Genomic DNA, 25,313 nt, shown 5'->3' on the forward strand with positions numbered 1-25,313 from the left:
AGCATGCGTGCACCCCTGGGATCCATCCCCAGCACTGTGACAACAATAAAATAAAAGTGCAGTGTCCTGTGACAAGTCACATCGAAAGCACGTCTGTGATGTGATGGGCGTCTCTGTTCTCTGTGGTCCTCCCCCCCAAACCCTGAACCCCGATCTCACCATGAGAAAAAAAACCTTAGACAAGTCCCAGCAGGGGGACAGCTGCAAAATGTCTGACCAGTACTCCTGAACACTGTCAAGGTCACCAAGGTCAAGGAAAGTCTGAGGGAGGCAGAGGGCCTTGAGGACGTGTGATGACTGAATGTGATGAGGGGTCCCAGCACCTTAGGCAAAGCTACGTAAATCTGAATCAAGTATGGGGTTCAATTAATTACAGAGCAGTGTTGGTTCATTTCTTGTCACAAGTGTGCCATGCCAAAATAAAATACTGACATAGAAGAAACCGTGTGTGGGGCACACAGGAACTCTGTACTGTTTACACGAAGTGTCTGTTAATCTAAAACTGTTCTGGAAAGTGGACTGTACTGACAATTTTTTCAAATTAAGATATTACCAAGGGAAGATGCCCAGGACACTGCTAACACGTGATGTGTCCCTGCAGTGCCCCATGCTAACAGAGCTCGCAGAAAGGCTCTCAGAAACAAGTGCAAAATAGCATAAAGATACAAAGGCAGAATCCAGAAAGTTCTGGCATCTGCCTACAGCTGTGTTACAACCCCCATGCGAGCACTTTGATAAATACCCAAAGCAAATCTCTCCAAGAGCAGAGGTCAGATTTCGTAAGTGCTTTTCCCCTAAAACTGAGGCTGCAGTCCGCTTGTCTCATTTATGGGTCTCCTTGCTTTTTGGAATAACCACGATCTTGTCAGAATCACGGAGTGTCCCCAGGACAAGTACATGGTACCCCAAGGCCGCCCAGAAGGCCACACTTAGCAAGGGCATGAGTGCTGACGCACCATTCAAAGCTCTTTGTCCCTTCCGTCCCCATAGCTGTCACTCTCAGTCCCACACCCTCTCTGGCTCTGACTCCCCACTGCCGTGAGGAAGGAGGTCAGCCCCATGGAGCTTCAGCTAGGCTCTGGCTAGTTGGACAGCTGGTTCAGGAGTGAGTCAGGGGATAAGAGATGCCTAAAGGACAGAAGGATAGGGACATGCCACAAGGACACAGGAGCCAGCTTGAGGGGCTCATGCTGACTTAATCTAGGGCAATGACCTAAGTACCCGTTACAGTGGTGATAACAGATTACAACACACTGAACAAAACAGACACCCATGAGTCCACTTAGATAGAAACACATAAATGGAGAACTGGGAAGCCTGGTAAAGAACCGGTTACTGACACAGTGTCAGAAGACCTCACTCAAAAGCTGGTGATTACCAGGGGGAAGAGAGAAACCGCACAGCAGAGAAGTCTGGGCAACACAACCTTACACGAGTGCACAGTGCAGGGAAGGGACAAAAGGAGAGCTGGCAGGACACCACACAAGAGTCCCATGTCATTTCTGGGATCTTTTAGCCAAAGACACACAACTGAACCCACTCACAAAGAGATGCCAGAATGACCTCAAGTCAGGGACATCCTCCAGACGATCGCCTGTATCCTCCCAGTGTCAAGACCATGACAGCAAAGGAAAAGTCTGCAAACTGACTCAGATCAGGGGACTCCAGAGACCGGGTGACCCAAGGCAGCATGGGGACCAAGACTGGATTATCCTGCTGTAGACGATGTTATTGGAACAAATGAAGAACCCGATCAGGTTCTTAAAATTCTCAAACCTGAGAATTGATTGGTGGTCACAAATCAATGTGGTTTTACTACAGTCGTGTAAAAACACACCCGTTAATGTAAAATATACACTGAAGTATTTGAGGCTTATAAGTCAGGGCCAGGCATGGTGGTGCACAGCTGTCATCTCAACTACACGGATAGGTAGGAGGATCGAGGTCCGAGGCCAGCCCCAGCAAAAATGCAAGACCCTCTCTGAAAAATGACTGAAACCAAAAAGGGCTGGGGGAGTGGCTCAAGTGGTGGGGCACCTGCCTAGCACAAGGCCCTGAGTTCAAACCCCAGTACTGCACACACACACACAGAAGACACTGAGTCAGTAAGTTAACTCTCAAGACAGTTCAGGAGGAAAACAAGTTCTTTGAACCGTGTACTTGCAACTTTTCTGGGTAAGTCTGAAATTGATGTAGAACAAAAAAAGATTGTTTTCAACCTAAATCCCCCTGTAGTAACAGCTAAGGGAATGATTCAAGTGTTAAAATGAAGGACTGAGAGAAATTTAGACCAGGGGTTCTCAACCAGAAGTAGTTCCTCCCCCCACATACACCCAAGGCCCCTGGGACAATCCCTGGAGACATTTTTGCTTGTCACAATTGAGGGAGGGGTGGTACAACTGGCATCTGCCAGACCGCTGAAGCCCTACAAAGCACAGGACATCCCCCCACCCCCGACAGCAAAGAACGATGGTTCCCAAATGTCAAACTGTCAAAGTACTGAAGGCCAGAAACTCTTTTCAGTGAACTCCAGGGAAAATGACAGCAACATCCCAAACTACTGCTTAAGCATGTGGCACATCTTCCTGTGCCTGTGTGGACAACAGGGCATGTGGCTCACAGGCCACTGCAGGAGTAAAACCAGGTCATGCTTGTGCTTCTCAAACGCCCGTCACAAAGGCCACACCAAGCTAAATGGAATCAAGCCAGGAGATGGTGGTGAGCACCTGCACCTCACAGACCATGGCTTCTTGGATCACAAGCCACTCAGGGAATAAGATCTCCCCTGTGAAGGTCCCACACGGCCATTAGGCCTTCAAGCAGTGACATTTGTTTAAAAGAGGGAGCTAGGACAAGAATAATGAGCCAGCAAACAAATGAAGATCCTTCACCACCCACCGCTCCAGAGCAGATCATCACCCCTGCTGACGTGAGGCCCACCCTGCACATGGCTGCTCCTTTCTTCCTTTACCTCAGGCCTGGAAACCCAGACCTCAAGAGACCCACCAGAAGCCAGAGGACCAGAAACAGTCTGAGAGAGAAAGTCCAGCACTCAGTCTCACTGAATCTTTTGTAGGTCTGGCCTCTTAAGGGAAGGACTTTGTGTCTTTCTTTCTGTAACAAAATTGTTCTCACAAAGATTTAGAGAAAAAAAATAAACTGACAGCAATGGAAACTCAAATACTAGAAAAATGTCAAGAAAGCAAATGCTGGTTTCAGTGACACACAGCGTCCGCCAGCTCATGGAAACAGGTTTGAAACTCTCAAAACACCCCTCAGGCAGGGAACACGGGCACTTGTGAAACGCGTCCGGTTCAAAACAGGCAGCGGTGGGCTGTGGTTTTGGGTCCTAGTCAACAGTCAGTCCCCTGTCAGGGTCCCTGAGGGTCCTGGGGGCACCTGGGGGCCAGGGGCCCTGGGGTGGGACAGAGCAGGGGGAGGGAGGAACAGGAGCCAAGGGTGGGCAAATCCCCCCTCCCCAAGGAGCAGGGGGATGCTATGCAGCTGCCGGGCCACAGGGTCTGCCACTCTGAGCCTTGTCCTCTCCCCATGGAATGAAGCCCATCTCCAGGAGTTGTCAAGAGGGCCCTGCAGGACGCTGCCATATAAACCAGAAAGTGAGGTTCAAGGCATTACCCATGTCAGGGCCCAGCACACAGTGGGTGCTAAGGAGAGCTTGGCCTACCTCTAATGGGCTGTACAGGGGACGGAAGGCTCTTGGCATGAGATGGCTAGGGCCCATTCCCCAGCCGGGTCTAGGGGAAGACTGGAAGAGACGCCCACCTGGATGCATGGGGAGGGTCAGAAGCTCCAAATGCTGCCTGGAAGGGACGGCTGGAGGCAGGCAGAGAGCAAGGACCTGAGCCGGGCTCAGATCCACCTGGGACTCAGAAGGCCTGGACTCCTGGTGAGAACGGAGGCCCCAGATACAAGGCCAGGCTGTCAACAAAAGACAGCCACGGTTTCCTGGGTACTGGCTTTGTGCACGACACTACCCATGGCACTTCTCGTAGGCCCCACTGGGTTAAACTACATACAACCTCCCCAAGTAGGTCCCACTGTCCCATTTTACAGGGGAGGAAACTGAGTCACAGAGGCATTAAACAGCCCTCGCGCAGTCGTGTTGCTCATAGGTGACAGAGCAGGTGACACACCTGTCAGCCTGGCCTCCTCGCCCTTTGCCCTGGGCTCATTTGTCAGACAGTGGGAAGGAGAGAGAGAAAGATGGAGGAGCAAGAGGGGGGCAGGGAGAGAAAGAGGAAAGAAGGAGAAGGGAGGGATGAACAGGCAGGAGGGAGGGAGGGAATAAGCAGAGAGGAGGGAAGGACACAGAAATGCCCTGTACTGGGTGGCAAGAATGAAGATAGAGCAGTGTTGGAACCTCCTGCCGGCTCTCTACCTGGCACTGCACAGTTCCATCCCAAACGGCCACACCTCTTTCACCCACATTACCTTCCTGGTACAGATGAGGTGGGGGGAGAAAGGAGAGTAACTTGTGGGAGAGGCTGGGGCTGAGCTAGGAGTTCAATCTCCTGAGCTCAGACCCAGGGCCCAGGCCCCCTTGGGCTGCTGGACACTTACCCATACGCTCCAGCTTGGGACGGAAGGTCTGGGCCGGATAGCACAGGTGGAGCTCTGCAAAGATACCAGAAGGAGGACTGGGGGCCAGAGGCAGAGAGCAGGAGCAAGCAGGGCAGGGGTCCCGGCCAGGCTGGCACAGATCTGTCATCCTCCCCAGATGTACTTACTTTGTCCAATCCGCTTCCTACAGGCCCTCCAGTAACACAAAAGGAAGGAGCTGAAGCCAACCACCACCAGCAGCACCAAGACCACCCAGAAGAGCACAGGCCCTAAAACACAGAGAGGTGTTTGCCCCACAGCACTGAGCCAGAGGCCCTTGCTGCGACCATACAGGACAGTCCTAGCTGCAGACTACTTCCTCGTTTTCCTGGGATAGATTCCATTGTGGTTAACAGTACCAGGTTCTTTCCCATGCTGGGACTATATCTTATCCAACCCTAACCTGGCTGCCCCTCCTTACCTGGCTCCAGGAAGCTGTTCAACTTCTAGTTGCAAGAAGAGAAAAATATTTTAGAGGATAAGGTGTTGAGGAGCCAGAATGAACAAGAAATTGAGCTCCAAAAAAACAGAGGGAGAGCATGGTGTGGCACTGAGGAGGACAAAGTGGGAGACTGGGTTGGGAACAACTCTCACCAACCCAAGATGGTCAGCTTCCCAAGGGCAGCCCAGGGTCTGCTGTGCACACAGACGCACTCAGCACATGTCCCCTGAATGAATGGACAGCCCTGTGCCCTGGACACCATCTTATCTCCATTAAACAAAGGAGGGAAACTGCGGCTTCTTGGGTTGACAGAGTGGCTCAAGTGGTAGAGTGCCTGCCTTGAAGCATGAGCTCCTGAGTTCAAGTCCTACTACTGGAAACAAACAAACAAAACACTGAGACTTGTCCAAAGTCATCCCGAAAGTAAACGAGAGTCATGACCCAGGCCATGCCAGGCCAGGTGAACTCCAGAGCCTTTGTGGTGCTAGAAATGGAACCCAGAGCCTCACACATGCTAGGCAAGTGCTTCACCACTGATGTACAACTCCAACCAGAGCCCACTCCTTTTTTTTGGTGGGACTGAGGTTTGAACTCAGGGCTTCACGCTTGCAAAGCAGGCACTCTACAACTTGAGCCACACCTCCAGTCCATTTTGTGTGGATTATTTTGGAGATGGGGTCTCAAGAACTATTTGCTTGGGCTGACCTTCCTGATCTCAGCCTCCCAAGTAACTAGGATTGCAGGCATGAAACACCAGGGCCCAGCTCAGAGCCCACTCTTAATTGCTAATAGCGTGCATTTCTTCCTTTCCTTTCCTTTTTCTTGGGGGGTGGGGGGGATTGAACTCAGGGCCTCCAGCTTGTCAAGCAGATGCTATACCACTTGAGCCATGGCCCCAGCCCTTTTGTTTTAGTTTGCTTTTCAGATAGGGTCTTGCTAACTTCGTCAGGGCTGGTCTTGAACCTCAATCCTCCTACTTCTGACTCCCAATAATGTGCTTCATTTTTTAAATTAGCATATGTTAGTTGTACAAAGGGGTTTCATTGTGATATTTCCATAGGCACATAAAATACACTTGGATAAAACCTACCTCCTGCATTACTTTTCAAAATAATTTTAGCAGGTTTCATTATTCTTTTTCATGTATGTGTATAAAGTGCTTTGATCCTTTTCATCCCCTGTTCACTCTCTCCTTTCACCCTCCCCCTCCCAGTGGCATCCACCCCCAAACATTCCTTTCGTTAATTTTTAAGGACTAGATTCCACATAAGAGAGAGAACGTTCAGTATCTGTCTTTCTCAGCCTGGTTTATTTCACCCGACACGGTGATCTCCAGTTCCATCCATTTTCCTGAAAATGATACAATTTCTTTCTTCTTTATGGCTGAATAATAATCCATGGTGTGTACATACCACACCTTCTTTATCCATCAGATAAAAATGATGGCCATTGTGAAAACGCTGCCATAAACATGGGTGTGCAGGTGTCTTGACCGATATGACTTCAGATAAACACCTAAGAGTGGTATGGCAGGATCACGTGGTAATTCTATCTGTAGTTTTTTGAGGAGCCTCCATACTGATTTCCATGGTGGCTGCACTAGGGTACACCCCCACTAACCGTGTGTAAGTGTTCCTTCCCCCCTCAACCCTCGCTAGCATTTCCTGTTGTTTGTATTCTTGATGACCAATTGGGGTGAGCGGGAATCTCACTTTGATTTGCATTTCCTTTATAGCTAAGGATGCTGAGCGTTTCCTCATGAAACCATTAACCATTTACACTTCTTCTTTTGAAAATTGTTTGATTCATTTGCCCATTTGTTGGATTCATCGTCCGTTTAATGCTTAATTTTGGGGGCTCTTTTTATATTCTGAATATGAATCCTTTATCTAATGAATAACTGGCAAAGATTCTCTCCCATTCTGTAGGCTTTCTTTTTATTCTGGAAACCATTTCCTTTGCTGGGCAGAAACTTTTTAACTTGGTGCAATACCTCTGTCAATTTTTGCCCTGGTTTCCTGAGCAATTGGGAGTCCTCTGTACTCCAGGATTTCCCTATGTTTTCCTCCAGCCATTTCTGAGATCTTTGATCTATTTTGAGCTAATTTTGTACAGGGTGAGAGGTTCTACTTTGAGTCTTCTACCTTAGGGCATCCAGTTTTCCTAACATCATCTGTTGAAGAGGCCACCTTCTCCCACATAGATTTTGGTGCCTTTGTCAAAAAATCAGCTGTGTGGACTTTTATCTGGATCTTCTGCTCCATTGATCTACCTGTCTTTGTGCCAGTACCACACCGGTTTGTTACAGTGGCTCTTCTGTAGTGTAGTTTTAAGTTCACTTTTATGATACCTCCAGCATCGTTCTTCTTTGTTCAGGATTGCTTTGGCTTTTTATGGTCTTTGTGCTTCCAAATGAATTTTAGCATTTTCTCCTATCTTTGTGAAGAATGACACTGAAATGTGGATGGGGTTGCATTAACCCTGTAGACCATTTTGGATAGCATAGCCACTTTCACAATTTTAATTCTGCTGATCCATGGACCTGGGAGCTCTTCCCATCTTCCAGTGTATTCTTCAACTTCTTTCTTCACGGTTTTAATTTGCATTGTAGAAGTCTTCCACTTCTTTATTTAGGTTTATTCCTGGGTGTTGTTGTCATTACAGTTTTAGGATATTGTGAGTGACACTGGTGTCTTGATTTCTTTCTCAGCCTGTTCATTATTTGTTCATAAATAAAAAAAGCTACTGATTTTTTATGCTGATTCTGTATCCTACTACTTTGCCAAAAGTGTTTAAAGAGTGAAATTTTTTTCTTGGTGGAGTTGTTAGGGTTCTTTAAATTTAGGATCATATCATCTGCAAATAGAGATAATTTGACTTCTTCCTTTCCTATTTGTATCCCTTTTATTTCTTTCTCTTGCCTTATTGCTCTGGCTAAGAATTCTAGCACTATATTGAATAAGAATGGAGAGACAGACACCCTGGTCTCATTCCTGACTTCAGAGGAAATGGTTTCCATTTCCCCCAGTTAGTGCAATGTTGGCTATAGGGTCATCCGTACACTGTATACAGCCATTATTACACTGAGGCACTTTCCTTCCAACCAGTTCCTGGGTGATGTCAGCCTTGCACTGTGAACTACCGCCACCTAGTGTGAACGGCTGGAACAGCCGGTCCTAAAAGGAATAGGCTGGTGTCTTTTTCTTGTGGTACTGGGTAATGTGCTGGCCACTTACCATATGTTTACAACCCTGCATGGCCTATGCTTTTACCATTTTACAGTGGAAAATAAACTGAGTCTCAACGACATTAAGCATCTAGTCAAGGTCATGAAATTATTCAGTAGCAATTACGGGCCTTCAGGATGAAACATGGAAAAGAGTCCGTGCTCCCACAAATTAAAGAATTGTATTAGCAAGGACAGAGTCACAGCCTTAATTCAAGAAGCCAGAAATCTGGGGTCAACCTTCATTCCCCTCCCCTCCTCCCCAGGTCTCATCCACAAAGAGGCTCCTTCCTGGCCCCTGCTTCAGGTGATGGTTACCTGGATCCAGAATGGGCTTCCTCGTGGAGGAGAAAGAGACGGTGGAGATGGTGTGGGAATCCAGCAGGGGCTGCAGGCTGGGGGCAGTGCTGCAGCGAGAGAAGCCCAAGGTAGGGGTGACGGTCACCATTGAAAAGAGGTGCGTGCTTAGGGATACTTGTCTCTCTATGGAGGGTGTAGGTGAGGCCTGGGAACCCAGGACCTCTGCCCAAAGTCTCTGCTAGGCTCGGTGAGGCAGGCACTGAGTTCCTAGGCCTTCTGGCTTTTCCAATTCTGCAGGCACAACTGGACACACATTCCCTCAAATGACCTAAGGGCTTCATGTAGCCCCTCCAAGTACCCAGTCCAGGGCCCCTGCTTCACTCCCAGACAAGCCTCCCCCAGAAATCCCCTAGGCATGGCAGGGGCAGCTCCATCCTGTCCAGAGGAGTGGCTGGGAGTCACCTGGCAGGCGCCTCACTGTTTTCTGGGGTGCTGCAGTCAGGGTGGGTCCCTGGAGGAGATGGCTCCAAGGTGGTGTCCCTCTTAGTCATACCTGTAGGAGATGGCGACATCTTAGAATGGGTACCAAGGAGTTAGAGTCTTCAGGAAAGACTGACCCAGAAGGGACAGGAGACTGGAGACAGGCAGCAGGGTGGGGATTTTTTGTAAAGTGAAGCCATAGTCACCCAGTGGCTCCAGACTCTCTGATTTCATTTCAAAGAAACCTGGGGATGGAGGTGCGGCTCAAGCTGTAGAGCACCTGCTTTGCAAGTGTGAAGCCCTGAGTTCAAACTCCAGTCCCACCAAAAAATTAAAAATAGAATGCTGAAATCTCCTGGTGTTTAAATGTAGCCTCGAGTTTTAAAGATGTTTTTCTTTTTGAATCAACTGTGGTGAGGCGTAGTTTATATAGAGACAAGTGTCCCCTGTGTATGGCTTGCTAAGTTCTGTCAACTGTAACTAAAGCTGAGGTCAAAGTACAGACCATCCCAGCACACTCCAGGGCCCTCCTCACTCAGCCCTTCTCTCACTGCAGACCCAGACAGCAACGGACCTGCTTTACATCACCATGGAGGACTGTCTGTTCTAGAACGTCAAATGGACAGAATCATTCGGCACGTGCTCTTTGGCATCGGCCTTCTGAATAACATTTTTGAGATTCATTCGTGTTGCTGTTATCAGATCGCATTCCGTTTCATGGCTGAGTGCACAGGGGTACCGATGCATCATCTCGTGTGGTTCGTTCACCAGTTGGTGGTCATCTCGCTTGCCTCCCATTTGAAGCTGTAATGATATTCTGTCCATAGCTTTGAGGGATGACCAAGGATGTCATTTCTTTTCTACTCAGGAGAGGTGACTGGGTCACTGTCCTGACCAGACAGAATGTCTTTGAGGGCCAGTTTGAAGCTTGGCACCTTGGAGCTGATCCAGATAGAACCACAGAGCCAGAAAATAGGGGTGATGGTGAGAAACAACCCATGCATTCTCCACTGGACCACGTCACCTCCCGCCAGGGGATGCGTGCATTCTTACAAGCTTATAAGCAGCTGCTTTTCTGAAGCAGAAAATTTTGGTCATGTGCAGACACCACACCCCTTCTTTGATGTGGTACAAAGCAACCTCCCTTCCAGAAAGTTCTCATGATGATTCTTTGATTTTTTTTTTTCCTCTTTTTTTTGGCAGTACTGAGGCTTGAACTCAGGGATTCAAGCTTGCTAGGCAAGTGCTCTACCACTTGAGCCACTCCACCACCAGCCTTTTTTTGTGATGGGTTTTTTTCAAGATAGGGTCTTGTGAACTATTTGCCTAGGCTGGCTTCAAACTGTGATCCTCCTGACATCTGCCTCCCGAGTAGCTGGGATTACAGCCACAAGCCACAGGGGCTCAGCGTTTCCAGAAATTCATAGAAGAAACAGTGAGTCCAGGACTCATTTCCTTCTCAGGTTGGTGTGGTCCTCAAACAGGTGCTGTATCCTTCCATCTGTTCCCTAGACGATCGTTAGGTGAATTAACAGGCCTGGAGGCCTTAGGGCCTGGGGATGGTGTAATTCCTTAGTAAAGTTTCTCTATGTTCATAAATCAGTATTTGAATTAGCATCTGAATTGTCACTGGGTTTCAGTTAAAATCCATGTTGAAAGGACAGAAGTTCTTGTGCTCACAAGCACTGACTGACAACCCAGTGAGCACGAGGACAGGGTCCCACCTATGTCCATGATAGGCTGTTGTCACTAGACAGACCTGGGTCTCACCTGCCACCTGAACACCTGCTGGATCCCAAGAATGGATCTGCTATCACCCTCTAAGCACAGAAGGTGCCCAGCCTCTCATTCCCTCCAGAGGAAATATACCTCACCTGTAATCTTCCTCCCCTTTTGAATTGGGAAGTAATAAGAGGCACTGTCTAACCCCTAGGTATTTTGCCTGTGTTCCCTGCTAATGGTCCATCAGAAGAGGAAAAAAAAAAAAAAAAAGCTTCATACTCAAACTTTCCAATTAGAATTTTAAAAAATGCATATTATTTACCAGACTAAAATATTTATCTTTGAATACAAACACTTGACCCTTGGGCCATTTTAAAAGTGATTTAAGTATCAAGGTCAAATGGATCCTCTTTTTGCAATTACTTAAAATCAAGTGAAATTTTCATCATTGCATTTGGACTGCAATTTCTTGTCTGCTTTTTGTTTTCTCTGAGTTTTCAATTGCCTTTCTTTTTTTGTTTGTTTGGTTTTATTTATTTTTTTTTTCAGTACTTGGGTTTGAACTCAGGATCTATACCTTGAGCCACTCTGCCAGCCCTCTTTTGTGATGGATTTTTTTTTTTCTTTCGAGATAGGGTCTCCAAACTATTTGCCTGGGCTGGATTTGTACTGTGATCCTCCTAATCTCTGATTCCTGAGCAATTAGGATTATAGGCATGAGCCACTGTTACCCAGTGCCTTTCTTTTTCTTGATAAGAAAAGAACAATGTGCCTTTACCATATCTTCTACTAATCATGAAATGTACTGCAATTAAATGTCCCTTTCATTTCTGGAGACACTTCCCTGGAACTCTCCATTTTCCTCAACTGTCTAGTAGCACAGCTGCCATTCTGGGTCTTTCCTTCCTTGCTCTTCTCTGGAACAGTCACCATTTTCTAGATCCTATGGCTTCCTCTTTTTTGCTTTGTACCACCTCATTTATCTGGATTACATCTCTGAATAATTTTTAAGAGAGGATCTGTTAGGAAAAGCTTTATAGACCTTTTATATCTGAAAATATTTTTATTCTGCCTTCAAACCTGATTACAATTTAGTTGGGTAAATTAATTGGTTTAGAAGTGAGAAAATGTTGTGGTCCGGTGGGAAGTGCTCTGGACTGACCCTTGCAATCTGCATTCTTGGCTGTGCACCAGCTCCACGGTTCTCTCCATCCATAAAACAAAGGAGCCCAGTTTTGGACTGGCCCTCAAAGACAATCTGGCTGAGTGGCCAGCACAGGGACCCAGCCACCCTCATTGGTCTCTTCCCATGAGAAATGAAAACATCTGTTCACCTGGAGACCTGTCCAGGAGTATCCATGGCTGCTTTTATGATAGCCCTAAACTGGAAACAAGCCTGCAGTCTCACATTTTTTAGGTCAGGTGCACAGAGGGTGCCACCATGGGTGTGAGGTCTGTAGCACCTAGTGACCATGTGAGAAAGGCTTTGAAAATGCAGTGCAGAAGACGCCTGGCGGGCAGGGGGGCTTCTGTTGATATGAGGCCTAGGGTATGCCACTGTTGGTATCAAGATGGTTACCATCCCTAGGCTGGGACTGTGAGGTTAACTAAGGCACTGTCCTGCTCTTGGGAGCACCACAGGACCCAGATGTCCTTAACCCCAATGTCCTGCTGACAGACTATATAGCACAAGCAAAAAGCAAATGCAGTGGAGAAAAGCAGACTTCCTCCAGCAGTGGCCCTCTAGTGCCCTCTACTGGCCATGAGGCACATCACGCTCACTGCAAAAAAATGCTTGGAATCCAGTCACTCGTCACAGGGCAGGTACAGAAGGGTGAACCAAGAGCCAACAGGCAATAGATCAACAAAAAGCACTTTCTAAAAGTCACTTCTTGTCCTCTGATGTCTTACTCCTCCTTTTTTGCAGCATTCTGTGCTCACTTCACAGAGACAACAGTGTCTTGAGTTTTTCTGTAGACACTAATGCAAAGGTATTAAGTTCTGTTCTATTCTGGGGTTTACCGTTGCTTCCTCTTTAGTAAGTTCTTCTGTTTGTGCACCTTGATATTTCTTCAAGTAGCAGTTTCCTTTCCAAGACTGAAGATCTTTGCTGCTCATTCATATTTATTAGCAAAGAACACTGGCTTTCTTCTGCCGTGGTGTTAATAACTTCTTCACAGTGGGTCTCTTCCCTGAGTAGGAAGAAGACTGCCAGGGAGAGTGAGCTGGCAATAGTTCATTTTTGGGTGGCCAGGTGGGGCTGGCCTGTTCACAGGGTGCACTCCCAACGCACAGGGGAAGAGGGCTTTACAAAAAGAGTGGTGCTTCCTGTTTGTAGCCATGGCTTCCCCTAGATAGCCTTCTTCCAGGGTCATAGTCAGAGCTGGTGGTTTTACCAGGGAACACTCAGCCCTGTAGACTGGCCAATCCCATGTCACGGACTTCCACATTTCGGGCTGTGCTTACGTCCACACCCTCCAGTTCTCCACCCTCACTTCGTTTCACCTGAGTCCAGGCCCTCTCTGGAGGTGACCCCAGCACTGACAGGCAGGGGACCTTCTCTTTCTTTTCCCACAGACCTCCTGGAGTGATCTGTGTGAGCTTTTCTCCACTTGGTACCATTCATCATCACCCTTCCATCTGTTTCCAACCACCTAGAAATTTCTAGAAATTTCTCATCTGCCAATGAGCCCTTTTTTCCCCCTTGTACTCTGTGAAGCTCACCGTCCTCAGATGGAACCTCATCTCCGTCTACCTGAGCCAATAAAGCAGTCCGGCAAACTAATCCAGGCTGGCTCAGCCCAAGTGTTTCAGGAAGAAGAACCTCCCACCAAAATGCCAGATCACAGCTGGGGTGGAAGGTCAGTTGCCCAGGGGTAGGGACAGGACCTCTGTGCTTGGGCAGGGTGGGGACTGCTCACCCTGGCGTTTGACAACTGTCCCCGGTGCACAGTTGAGGCGGGCAATGCAGCGGGCACAGGAGTTGGCGACGGGTGTGACACAGAACATGCCAGGCCGGCACTCGCAGACCCGGGAGGAGTTCCAGGAGCACGGCGCCTTCTCCACAAGGTCATCTGAGGGACACAGAGGAGGGCCATGGGGAAAGGATTAGGATAGTGAGAGTGGGAGGTCCAGAGAGGCCCCAGGATAACTGAGAAGCACGGCCCAGGCTGGTCCACCAGGAAATAAGGGCTCATTTGACTATTCTCAAAGTAAGGCTGCTGTTGACAGAGGGCAGACAAAAGGAGTGCGTTCTATGCCTTCTGGTCACCTAAAATCCCAGAGAATGTGAGCTAGATCACCACGACAACAGACCACCCAACTGCCCGGGAATGGGGCTGGAGGTAGGGAGGGGAGCTGGAGTGAGTTTTTGGGGGTGTCAGTTGGATACAGATTCACGCACATGTCAGCTGTTCAAATTGTGCACTTTAATATGTGGATCTCACTGTAGGGTAACAACAGATTTTCCACAGAGCTGTGAGAAAATCATCCAGGGAGGAGGCAAGTGGCTTGGGGATGGATGAAGTGGGTTGGCTATGACTTGGTAATTGTACAGAGTCATTCCCTAGTCTTTCTTACTTCTGAATAAGTTTAAAATTTTCAAAGATAAAAGTGGTTTTTAAAGCAGAAAGAAGAAAGAAAGGAAGGAAGGAAGAAAACACTAGAGGTTTTGTAAAGGAAAAAGTATAAATTTTTTTTTGGTAGTAGTGGGGTTTGAACTCATGGCCTCGTGCTTTCAAAGCAGACACTCTACTGCTTGAGCCACTCCTCCAGCCCATGTTTGGGGTTTTTTGCATGCTGCATTTGTGGATGGAAACAGAAGTATTGCATCGATGACAGGCAAATGTGGCTGCTCGACAAGACCATTTCTCCATGGGTAGATGCTTGGAGACCCAGCACAATGAAGGGAAGAACTTCACAGGCTTTTTCACAGCCTCCAGAGGGCAAACTGGGCAGGATTTGGGGAATTTGTGCAGAAGTCATGAGTGAGCTGACTTGGGACAGTGACAGTTACGATCAAGATGACAACTCTTAACCTAATAGAGTGTGTGATCCACCCAGATCAACCTACAACAATCTACCTAAGCCTACGACTCCCTGAGATTGACTTTGTTACTATGCCCATTTTGGAGAGGAGTAAACTGCGTCAGCGAGAGGGTAAGAAGGTGCTTGAGCACTGGAGAGGTAGCTCAGTGGTACAGCATTTGCCTAGAATGTACGAGACCCTGGGTTCCATCCCCCACACCACTACTACCACCAAAAAAGAAAGAAAAGAAAAAGGAGAAAGAAGCTTGCTCAAGTTTATGAGCTACCGAGTGGCAGAGCCAAGATGTGAGCCCAGGCCCTCAGGCCGTGCTCCTCTCCACTGCCTTGGGGCCGCAGTTCTGAGCATGGAAGGGGTCCTCAGACCCAGTGCTATCCTGGCCTCCTCCATCCGACACGGTGACCCTGCTAGATTGCATGTTTCCAAAACTATCCACAACAATATTCGAGCTGTCTGCTCTTCCAGGGCTTTGCCTCTTACCCAGCAACAAGAGCAACTGTTTTCCTTCCCTCCATCTCCTGGGAGACCTGTGACCGCCTCAACAGATGGAAACTGTTTGACCTCTGACACTAGATTGGAAAAGGCAATATGGCTTCTACCTCACTCTCTCTTCCTGCCTCTGTCTCTCTCTCCTCTCTCCCCTCTCCCCCTCCCCTCCTCTCCCTCCCTCTCCATCTCTCTCCTTCCTCCCTCCCTGCCTTTCTCCCTCCCTTTCACTCTCCACTCTCTCCTTTAGGGCCCAGTCACCAGACCACAAGGAAGCCCAAGCAAGCCACACAGAGGCCAGGTGAGAAGCTCTGCAAGCCCCGAAGCCTCGGGAGTGGAGAAGCCTTCAGGTTTCCCGACTGACACCCCAGACACTGTGGAGCAGAGGCCAGTGGTCCCTGCAGGCAGTGCCCTACTTGAATCCTGACCCACGGAAGCCACAGATACAATGAATGGTTTGCTCTGTACCACAACACTTTGAGAACGTTTGCTACACAAACGTGTCCCATGGGGGACAGAGGCACCCCGTGACAGCAGGCAGTGTCATCCCTCTGTTCAGTCTCCTGACCCTAGGCCACCTTGCCGCATGAAGGAGACCCTGCACCAGCAGACACACTCACACTCCCGGGGACCCCTGTGAGTGGGTGGCACTGCTAACAGCCCTGTAGCTATGGTCTGGACGGCTCCCCCTGCCCTGTGTGGCCTCCATGGAAGCCACAGGGTGGCTGTGGTGAACTGGCCCCAGGGAGAATCTGGCTGAAGACTCTCAAGGCAGAGTGACAAGAGCCCAGAGCCTCCATCAGACTCTCCTACATGCAAACCCTGGTGTTTGGAAGTTCCCTGACTCCCTGAAGCTTCCATTTTCTCTTCTGCAATTGGGGACAATAACAATCCCTGCATTGTACAGCAGTTATAAAAACCAATGAGACAATTTGGAACCGTCGTGGAACAGTATGCCACTTATCGATGCCTCCTGGAAGGAAGGAATGAGGAAATGAATGCTCTCAGAAAAGGGGCCACGGCCACCACAAACCCACTAATGTAAGCAAGAATCCCTGGAAGTCAATGCCTCAAAATGCCAGATAAACTGAGTCTCCTGAGGGCTAAGCAGCAAAAACCAAAGACAGGCTTCCCCACCCCCAGACTCTCCACCTCACTACTGAGGTCCCATGCTCCTGGAAGGAGCCAGACAGAGGACAAGCCCCTCACCTTGAGCACAGCTCACACAGGCTGTGCAGCGGCTAGCCCCGTCCAGGTAGTACTCGGGTCCACACTGCTTCTTGCAATCGGCAGAGCCCTGTAGGCATGGCTGCTGTAACAGGGACAGTCCTGGGGGAAGAAGCAGAAAAGCTGGGGGCTGGACTGCCCTAAGCTCCCATGACCATAGACAGCACCAAAACTGGGACCCAGAGAGGGAAGGACTGTGTCCAAAGCCACACAGGGGAAGAACACCTACAATTTTGCCTCCTGCCCCTCCCTCTCTCACCCACCATGGCACTGTCCCAGCCCTTCCCCAGTGTCACTGCCAGGTCGCTTTCCTGCTCAAAGCTTTGGTGGCAGCCTTCCCTGTAACAAGAGCACCAAGGCGAAGGCGTCACTATCAACACTTCTGTTCAGTACGGTGCAGGAAACACTAGCACTGTGTGAAGTTACAAAGAGAAATAAGTGACAAAGGTCACAGAGCAAGATATGAAGCTGCTGGCACTCAGAGGGGATGACGGAGTGCACAGAAAACCCGAAAGAAGTCACAGGTGTGCTACCACCATTGGTAAGTGAGTGAGTCAAGCAAGGCAGTTTTCAAACTCTGCTACAGCTCAGGTCTGAATGTGTCCCCCACAGGCCTATGTGTCTAAGGCCTGCACCCCACCCTGCGGCACTGTTGAAAGGTGGAGGAACTTTTAGGAGTTATAGCCTAATGGGAGGAAGTTAGGTCATTGGGGCCATGTCCATGAAAGAGACCCTTGCCCCTCCTCGTCTTCTCTTTTGGCCTCCTGGCTGTCATGAAGTGAGCGTGTTCCTGCCATCATGTTCTATCTGACCACAGGCCCAAAGCAACAGGCCAACCAACCAAGGACTGAAACCTCCAAGACTATAAGCCAAAAACAAACCTTCCCCCTTATTAAGCTGATGGCGTCAGGTGTTTTGTCACAGTGGACAGAAAGCAGACTAAGAGTCCATGTACCAAAACTCAACTAAGTTTCTACATATTAGGTTGGACCGTGTGAAAGCACTGGTTTTGTAAGGTCAAAGATGGTCAAATACAGGCAATTTCACATGATTCAAAATAATACCAACGACAGAGTTAGAACACGAACTGCCAGCAAACATTGTTTACATCATCTGAAACATTAATGCCTAGAAATCTGACCAAAAAGATGCAAATACCTCTATGCAGAAAACCACCAAACCCTGTTGAGAGAATCCTTAGGCCCAGAACAGCACAGACGCACACTGTGTGAGCACAGGAAGATGCAGCCCTGTCTAGACCTGGATTCTCTCCAAACCACCCTATAGACTCCACGCTGTCCCAACCAGAAACCCAGTCAGACCCTGTGGGATTTGAAATGCTGATTCTAAAATTGATACAGAAATGCAAATTACCAAGAATATCCAACACACTGTCAAAGAACAGAGGAGGAAATGTCCAACCTTCTAAGAAGTCTGTAGTTAAAACAGTATGGTGAAGCCGGAACCGGTGGCTCATACCTGTAGTCCTAACTATTTGGAAGGCTGACATCGGGAGGATCGCAGTTTGAGGCCAACCCAAGCAAATAGTTCATGACACTCCCATCTTCAAAATAACCAGAGCAAAATGGACTGAAAGTGTGGCTCAGGCAGTAGAATGCCTGCTATGGAAGTGCAAAGCTCTGAGTTCAAACCCCAGTCCCACAAAAAAAAAAAAAAAAAGGAGGAATCCAAGACAAATGAAAACATCACACAAAGCTTTGTTTTTCATCATTCATCATAGCCCAAACACCTGCAGTCTGCTTGAGTGGGCCGAGCACAGTTCATCCTTGCACAGGAAGGGCCATCCAGCAGACAGGGACAGAATGCCTAATGCCTGCCTAACATCCACACTAGTGCCTGGCACACGGGCGGTTTAGACCCATGACAAATGAATGAGCCCATCCAGTGCTCTGACCTGTGGGAAGAGGCCACAACTCAGTGCCAACCTGCCCTGATCACTGCCACACATGGGTCACCCATCCATCGGACATCACCACCGCCCCGGGCAACAACCCCGACTTCAGGGGCGCGTTACCTGGATTGGGACTGGGCTCCCCCACGGAGGAGGGAGCTTTGGGAGCTCTCACCAGACCAGAAGCAGCTCGTACAGTGACGGGGCTGCCCCCTCTCAGAAGCGTGGTCCTGGCTTTGGCAGTGGTTGGGGACGTTAAGGTGGACGTGGCCTGGGCCATGGAGCTGCTGGGGAAGAAGCCACAGACGGGACTGATGACTCCCAACGGGGCCAGGCAGGCGTGTGCTCAGGGATACTGGTTTCTATGGAGAGGGGCCCCAGAGCATCTACTTCGGCCCCTTCACAAGGGTCCACAGGCCAGCCGTGAGCTCCTGGGAGCAAGAGCTGTGCTCATAGAACTTCTGGGCCTTCCGTGCATGCTGGACATACATGGGCCACACATGACTCATGGGTCTGCTGGAGAGGCACCCTGGAGTCCTGGCACCCTGGACTGCACCCGGGCCCAGCTGTACCCTACACATCTGTAAGGTGGGACAGCCTCATCCACAGGTCATCTGGAGCAGAAGGGAGGGGAGGCTGGGAGTCACCTGGCGGGTGTGCTGCAGTCCTCTGAGCTGGTGCAGCCGGGGCCAGCTTCTGGGGAAGGCAGCCCACAGACCGTGTCCTTCTCTGCCGTACCTGGGGGGGACAGAAGTGGCTTCAGAACAGGCATTGAGGAGCTCAGAGTCTCCTGAAATAGACCTGTCACCACCACAAGCCAATGTCTTTGGCATCCCGCGCGTGTCACACGCTCACGGCACATCTCACCGCAGAACAGCTACATTTTCAGTGCTCCGGGGCCACGTGCGGCCGTGGGACCCCTTTGGGCATCAAAGAGAGACCTCTGGCCCCACCGGGTGGCAGCCATGGGAACACTCTTTAGACAGCCCCACTCTGCTGGCTGGAACAGCTGACCTCAGGCCGTTTCCTGACAAGAGTTTCTGACAGGCAGAACTCGGAATGGGATGGAGATCGAGATTGAGACCAGCCTGGGCTACAAAGTGAGACTCTGCCTCAAAAAACAAAAGTTTCTTAGAAACTTGGAAAAGTCCCCAGGGTCTTGAAGTTACACCTCCTCATTTTACAGGTGGGGAGACTGAGGCCCAGAGAGCTGTGGGAATGGGACCCACAGGTGCGAGACTTTGCAAAACCCCAGGGAGCTGAGGCCAGGACCAGCGCACTTTCCACTCAACTCCTCTCTGCTTGCGTGTACGGGTTTTATGTCCCACAGCAAAGTGCTCCTTCGTGACGGTGACCCGAGGAGAATCTGGCAGACTTGAACCCCACCTGTAGCCCCAGCTCTGATCTCCCTGCCCCCCACACCACTCAGCAAGTATCTGTGGGGAGCAGGCTCTCTGCCTGTTTGACGGGGTGGCAGGGATGTGACGGTGAGCCAGGTGCACAGCTCTTTGCCTTCGTGAAGCTCCCATCCCAGGTGGGAGACAGCCACTGAGCGAACCAAGCGTTTGTAATCTGTGGGCTCCAAGCAATCACAATGGCGTACAAGCTCCAGGCTGGCGAAGGCCCCTTGAGGAGGCAGTGTGAGGATGGAGAGCCCAAGGCTGAGTAGGATCAGCTAAGGGAACGGGGAGGGAAGGGGAAGGAAGAGTGTCCCTAACGGAGACTGAGAGGTGAGAGGAGAGGGCAGGTCAGCAAGGGACCTTGGGGACCTGAAGAATGGCACAGTGGTGACTCTGGAGCTGTCTCTCTGCTTCGTGAGTCCCAGATGTGGAGTTGAAGGAGCCGGCAGCCCGGAAACACCAGCAGACACAGATCACCAAAAACTTCCCTCCTGCGGCTCCCCCAGGCCATCAGAGTAGAGGCAGACGCTGAAGTGCCCTGGGCAAGCGCCCCAGTGTGAGTGGGTGCGCGAGTGTGAGGGTGTGAATGTGAGAGTGTTGTGTGAGGAGTGTGTGTGAGTGTGAGTGTGGCAGAGAGAACGAGAGAGGCTCTTGTCTGATTGTTCAAGGTCTGCTGGGGTGAGATGAGCAGGGTTGGAGGAGAGGGAACAGGGAGCAGGGCTGGGGGATGCTGGGAAAGAGGAAGAAGGGGAGGCAGGAGTTGGGCGTGGGGAGACTGAGGGTCACTTAGTTTACATGGCATGTGACAGGACTCCAGAAAAGGCAGGGGGAGGGGTCACAGGTTCAGTTTGGCCCTTTCTCCTCAGTGGACACCCAGCTCTCTCTGACCTCACCTTACCCTGTGTGCGCTCTGCAATGCTGTGGCACCCATTGTGGGCTGTTGTCCAACCCCACCTGCTCCCTGAGCCTCCAAGAGGAGCTCCTGACACCACACAAGCAGAATCTGTGGCTCTTAGCTCTTCTCTGGCCACGAGCCCCACCTTTGCACAGTCAGAAAACTGGAGGTTCAGAGAGGGTAAGGAACTTGCCTGAGGTCACACAGCAAGTTGGAAAAGAAAAAAAAGTTCCTGAGCTTGATCTCTTGGCCCCTCTAATCCCCAATACCCAATTCTGCAGCAGTGAAACCGGGGCTTACCTTTCAGGAAACTCTCAGGTCACAGACCTGAGGCTTCCCTCCTGTTTGTGGAGTATTGGGGAATTCCCCCCAAGACTCAAGTGGACCTGAGACTCCCTCCAGCTGTGTATGCACCTTGGTCCCCAGGGTCTCTCTGAGCCTGGGGCACAGGTGGAGGGTCCTGAGTGCCAGGTGCATCGAGGGCACATGAAAGGAGCACGACTCACAGGCTGGGGAGGCTGGAGGTGGGGAGAACTAGGAGTCAGGTGGGGAGCAGCACAGCTGAGTCCCGGGCGGAGGGTGGGGACACTCACCTGGGACCTTAACAACCATCCCCCCAGGGCAGACAGAGTGGAGGCGGCAGCGGGCACAGGAGTTGGCGACGGGTGTGACACAGAACATGCCAGGCCGGCACTCGCAGACCCGGGAGGAGTTCCAGGAGCACGGCGCCTTCTCCACAAGGTCATCTGAGGGACACAGAGCAGGGTTGTGGGAAGGATGGGGTGGCCAGGGCAGGAGGTCCAGCAGATACCCTGGGACCATCCAGCACCCAGCACATGAGAGCAAATGTCACATGGCCTTCTGGTGGGGGGGACAGCTGGCCTTCTGGTGGGGGGGACAGCTGGCCCCCTGAACCCTTCTTTTCAGAGTTCCTGATGGGGAGACAAAAGGGCAGGTGGGGTCCTTGACACAGCTTTCATTTCCAGCCCACATCCCTGGGGACAGCTAAGTGGGCTTAAAATAAATTAGGTAGGTGCTATCTACGCCTCCCATGCAGCCAGGACTATGGACATGCATGGCTACACCTGGCCTGTATGTTTTCACAATTTTCTTAATTTTTTTCTTTTTGCAGTGCTAGGAATTGATCCCAGGGCCTTGCACATGGTAGGCAAGCATTCTATCAGATATACCCCCAGACATCTTTTCCTAACTTTAAATGGAATTTACTTTTACAGCTCTACTATCTCTTTTGATAAAATTAAAAAAAAAGAAGAAGAAGAAGAAATGCACTAATCTAGTAGGGTGTGATAGTACATGCCTGTAATCCCAGTATTTGTGAAGCAGAGGCAGGAAAATTACAAGCTCTAGGCCACTCTGAAATATATAGATCCTGTCTCAAAAAAAAAAAAATTATACCAATCATCTGAGATTTTTCATTCTTTTAGTTTCTCCTTTCTCTGATCTGTTGATTAAGTTAAATGTCATAATTCTAATGTCAAAATAAAACATTCCCTTCTCTTAAAACTCCTTCTTTCTCTGTATCTACAGTTTGGCCACTAACCTGTCCTTTTTCTCTCTGTAGGTGCAGACACAGGTTAATCACCTAATAATAACTAGTTACTTGCAGATGAAGGGCTGGGAAGACAGCATTGGTTTTCTTCCTTATTCTCCTTTGTATCACTTCAATGTCATACAATAAACATACACAATTTTTATTTACTAAAATGCAGTCAGCACTTTAAAAACTTAAGATATAACAGAGAAATGGTAATGTATTTAAGAAAGAAGGAAGGAACCAGGCACCAGTGACTCACGCCTGTAATCCTAGCTACTCAATAGGCAGAAATCAGGAGGATCACAGTTTGAAGCCAGCCAGGGCAAATAGTTCTTGAGACCCTATCTTAAAAAAAAAACCATCACAAAAAGGGGCTGGCATAGTGGCTCAAGCAGTAAGAGCACCTGAATAGCAAGTGTGAGGCCCTGAGTTCAAACCCCAGGGTCACCAAAAAAAAAAAAAGAAAGAAAGAAAGAAGGAAGGAAGGAAGGAATGGCAATATTAATATCAAACAATAGTGAAATTAAGAGAAAAGGTATTATAAAGAACAAAGAGATACACTGCATAAGGATAAAATGTCTGACCCACCAAAACAACATAACATTCATGAACACTTATGTGCCTAATAACATAGCTTTGCCATACATGAAGCAGAAGATAAAAAGAACACAGTGAAGACCTAATGGGAGGTAAGAGTGGAACAGACCCATCTCAACAAGTAGAGGTGACAAAGATACATTACAATTTAGGTAACACAACTAACAAGCTTGATCTAACTCAAATATAAAGAACTTTGCAACAAGCACAATGCACATGGCTTAAAACACTGAACACTCATAAAATTTATTAGGTCATAAGATCTCAACAAATTCCCCCATCCTACCCTCCTCCCACACACACACACACACAAAAAAAAACCCACACAAAAACAAAACAAACACCAGACCACATTAACCATAATTAGAAACCAACAATAAAAGGGTTTATTGAGAGTTTTTCTGGAAGCACCGTGCCCTTAGCAAAGAACACAGCTCTTTGTGCCAGGCCAGCAGTTCAGACTCTGTACACTTCTACTGTTTACCAAGCTTTGCAGCTTTGGGAAGGCAAAACTCACAAATCCTCAGATTTCTCACTGCAAGCACGGGAAAAATAGTTTGAGAGACCCTAACTCGAAAATACCCAACACAAAAAAGGGCTGCAGTGTGGCTCAAGTGGTAGAGCATCTGCCTAGCAAGCATGAAGCCATGAGTCTGAACTCCAGTACCTCCAAAAAACATCACCACTGCTATCAGTTCACAAACCCAGAGAGGTAAACTGAGGCTCCAGGGGGCCGATTCAGAGTTCAAGCACCAAATCCCAATGCCCTGCCCCCACTCCAGATTCTCACAAGTCCCGCATGATCCTGGGATGGAGACCCAAAGAGGGAAGAGCCTTACCTCCTGAACAGCTCACGCAGGCGGTGCAACGGCTGACTCCATTCAGGTAGTAGTCAGGCTTGCACTGCTTCCTGCAGCCAGCAGACCCCTGTGGGCATGACTGCGTTGGGGACAGCCCTGGGAGAAGCAGAGAAGTTTCAGGTCACCTTGGCAAAGGCCTGGTCCCTCTCCTTCTGTCTCTCTGAGCCCTTCCTAGCTCCACCTGGGAGGTCAGTCCAACTCTTGTGTTAGGGATGGAGCTGCTGACCTTGCCTGAGGTCACAGGGCCCACAGGAAAAGCAGCACACATGTGGGGAAGAGCCATGCTGGGAATTCCAGAGCTGCCACTTGACAGCTGTGAGGCCGTGGGCAATTGTAATGACTTCATTCATGGTAAGTTAGTAACAAGACCTCTCTTATAAGGGCTGGAGGTGTAGCTCAAGCAGTAGAGCACCTGCTTGATTGCAAGACAAATCACAAGGCCATGAGTTCAAACCCCAGTACCAAAAAATCCATCTTCTAGTGTTGAAAGGATTAAGTGAATGTGTGCAGTTCACAGCAGTCCCTGGCACCAGCAAGCAGTGTGATGGCAACATTAGTTGTCATCGTTCTTGGCAGAGGTCCTGTTTCTCTTCAGGAGTCAGAGGGTCATGGGAAGTCGAAGCTACCAGGATCCTAACCCAGGCTGAGAGGGACACAAATTGCCCAGCAAGGGCCACCTCCCACTATACAGGGATGGGAGATGCAAAGTGTGAAAGGACAGTGGGCTCCCAGATGTCTGCATGGATTCTGCCTGCCCTGCCCACACTCTGTCCAGTCACACTCCTGTGGGCATGTCCCCCACAGCTTGCTTCCCGGTCACAGCAATCCAATGAGTCCCCTGTCACTGATGAATACACGTTCTGCCAACCCCACTGATAGGACTCCTCTGCCTGGCACTCCTGGGTGTCATTTCAAGGCTCCAAACTCCTGCTCTGATGACATCATGCACTGGGAATTTCCCGCACGCTCTGCTTTATCTCATTCTTTTCTCCGGCACCCCATGTCCTGAATGTTCTCATGGGGTGAATTGTGCCCCCCAAAAAGACATGCTGGAGATCTAACCCCAAGTCATCCAGATCATGACCTTATATGGAGAAAAGGTTCTTCACGGAGTTAAGCAAGTTAAAATGAGGTCATTCAGATGGGCCTGCATCCAGCACAGCTGGTGACCTTGTGAAAAGGAGACATTTGGACAGAGACAGTGTGCCCAGGGAGAATGACATGTGCCACAAGCCAAGGACTACCAGAAGCTGAGGGACAAGCCAGATCCTTGCCTGCAGTCCTCAGAGCACGGCCTTGATCTTGAACTTGCAGCTTCTAGAACTGGGAGACAGTAAGTCGCTGCTGTTCGAGTCACTGGATTCATAGCTCTGTCCCAGCAGCCTCCACCCACTAGCACAGTGGCCCCCCACGCATGGTCAGGTGACTTTCCCCCTCCACCCACCCACACCAAGCCTTCACACGCTGATGGCCCGTCTACTCCTGGCACATTCCCAGTCATTAGATTTCACCACACCCCCTAAAGGGGCTCCCCTTACAATCGCAC

General features: G+C 49.5%; 1 protein-coding gene across 1 annotated transcript in view; it reads right to left on the reverse strand.

Annotated features, from left to right (window-relative positions):
* Tnfrsf8 (TNF receptor superfamily member 8) overlaps nucleotides 1–25,313 on the reverse strand; it is a 47,417-nt gene that overhangs the window by 12,936 nt on the left and 9,168 nt on the right. Inside the window, exons 2-11 of the mRNA XM_074081334.1 lie at nucleotides 23,747–23,863; nucleotides 21,349–21,501; nucleotides 19,108–19,198; nucleotides 18,584–18,747; nucleotides 16,531–16,650; nucleotides 13,712–13,864; nucleotides 9,051–9,141; nucleotides 8,607–8,695; nucleotides 4,749–4,850; nucleotides 4,582–4,635 (exon numbers count right to left, since the gene is read on the reverse strand). Of these exons, the coding sequence (XP_073937435.1) occupies nucleotides 4,582–4,635; nucleotides 4,749–4,850; nucleotides 8,607–8,695; nucleotides 9,051–9,141; nucleotides 13,712–13,864; nucleotides 16,531–16,650; nucleotides 18,584–18,747; nucleotides 19,108–19,198; nucleotides 21,349–21,436 (952 nt within the window). The 5' untranslated portion in view covers nucleotides 21,437–21,501; nucleotides 23,747–23,863. The remainder of the gene's footprint in view (nucleotides 1–4,581; nucleotides 4,636–4,748; nucleotides 4,851–8,606; nucleotides 8,696–9,050; nucleotides 9,142–13,711; nucleotides 13,865–16,530; nucleotides 16,651–18,583; nucleotides 18,748–19,107; nucleotides 19,199–21,348; nucleotides 21,502–23,746; nucleotides 23,864–25,313) is intronic.

This window comes from Castor canadensis, chromosome 7, assembly GCF_047511655.1.
Source record: "Castor canadensis chromosome 7, mCasCan1.hap1v2, whole genome shotgun sequence".
Classification (NCBI taxonomy): domain Eukaryota; kingdom Metazoa; phylum Chordata; class Mammalia; order Rodentia; family Castoridae; genus Castor; species Castor canadensis.